Source organism: Mandrillus leucophaeus, unplaced genomic scaffold (assembly GCF_000951045.1).
Source record: "Mandrillus leucophaeus isolate KB7577 unplaced genomic scaffold, Mleu.le_1.0 Scaffold6610, whole genome shotgun sequence".
Lineage (NCBI taxonomy): Eukaryota > Metazoa > Chordata > Mammalia > Primates > Cercopithecidae > Mandrillus > Mandrillus leucophaeus.
In genome coordinates this window covers 1-794 of record NW_012107154.1, presented here as the reverse complement: position 1 = coordinate 794, position 794 = coordinate 1, and the positions used below count along the sequence as shown (strand labels likewise).

At 65.0% G+C, this 794-nt stretch overlaps 1 protein-coding gene across 1 annotated transcript in view; it reads left to right on the top strand.

The window, feature by feature from the left end:
* Nucleotides 1-789, top strand: part of IRX3 (iroquois homeobox 3) — a gene marked incomplete at both ends in the record, with an annotated part of 1,075 nt that extends 286 nt beyond the window's left edge. The window contains one exon of the mRNA XM_012001516.1: nucleotides 117-789. Within this exon, the coding sequence (XP_011856906.1) occupies nucleotides 117-789 (673 nt within the window). The remainder of the gene's footprint in view (nucleotides 1-116) is intronic.
* Nucleotides 790-794: the final 5 nt, after the last annotated feature.

The window sequence follows — 794 nt, the reverse complement described above, 5'->3', positions numbered from 1 at the left end:
GCGGACTTGGAACTGAGGCCGGAACGCCAGGACCCGGGCAGAGACTGGTTAGCACATTGAATGACTTGACAAGGACAGCACTCCGACACCTCAACCTGTCTCTTATACACATCTAGATGTGAGCACCGCAAGAACCCCTACCCCACCAAGGGCGAGAAGATCATGCTGGCCATCATCACCAAGATGACCCTCACCCAGGTGTCCACCTGGTTCGCCAACGCGCGCAGGCGCCTCAAGAAGGAGAATAAGATGACTTGGGCGCCTCGCAGCCGCACTGACGACGAGGGAAACGCTTATGGGAGCGAGCGCGAGGAGGAAGACGAAGAGGAGGACGAGGAGGATGGCAAACGCGAGCTAGAGCTGGAGGAGGAGGAGCTCGGAGGGGAGGAGGAGGACACGGGGGGCGAGGGCCTGGCGGACGACGACGAGGACGAGGAGATCGATTTGGAGAACTTAGACGGCGCGGCCACCGGGCCTGAGCTGTCCCTGGCTGGGGCGGCGCGCAGGGATGGCGACCTCGGCCTGGGACCCATTTCGGACTCCAAAAATAGCGACTCAGAAGACAGCTCTGAGGGCTTGGAGGACCGGCCACTACCGGTCCTGAGTCTGGCTCCAGCGCCACCACCAGTGGCCGTGGCCTCACCGTCTCCGCCCTCGCCCCCCGTGGGCCTGGACCCCTGCGCTCCCGCACCAGTCCCCGCCTCCGCCCTGCAGAAGCCCAAGATCTGGTCCCTCGCGGAGACTGCCACAAGCCCGGACAACCCGCGCCGCTCGCCTCCCGGCGCTGGGGGGTC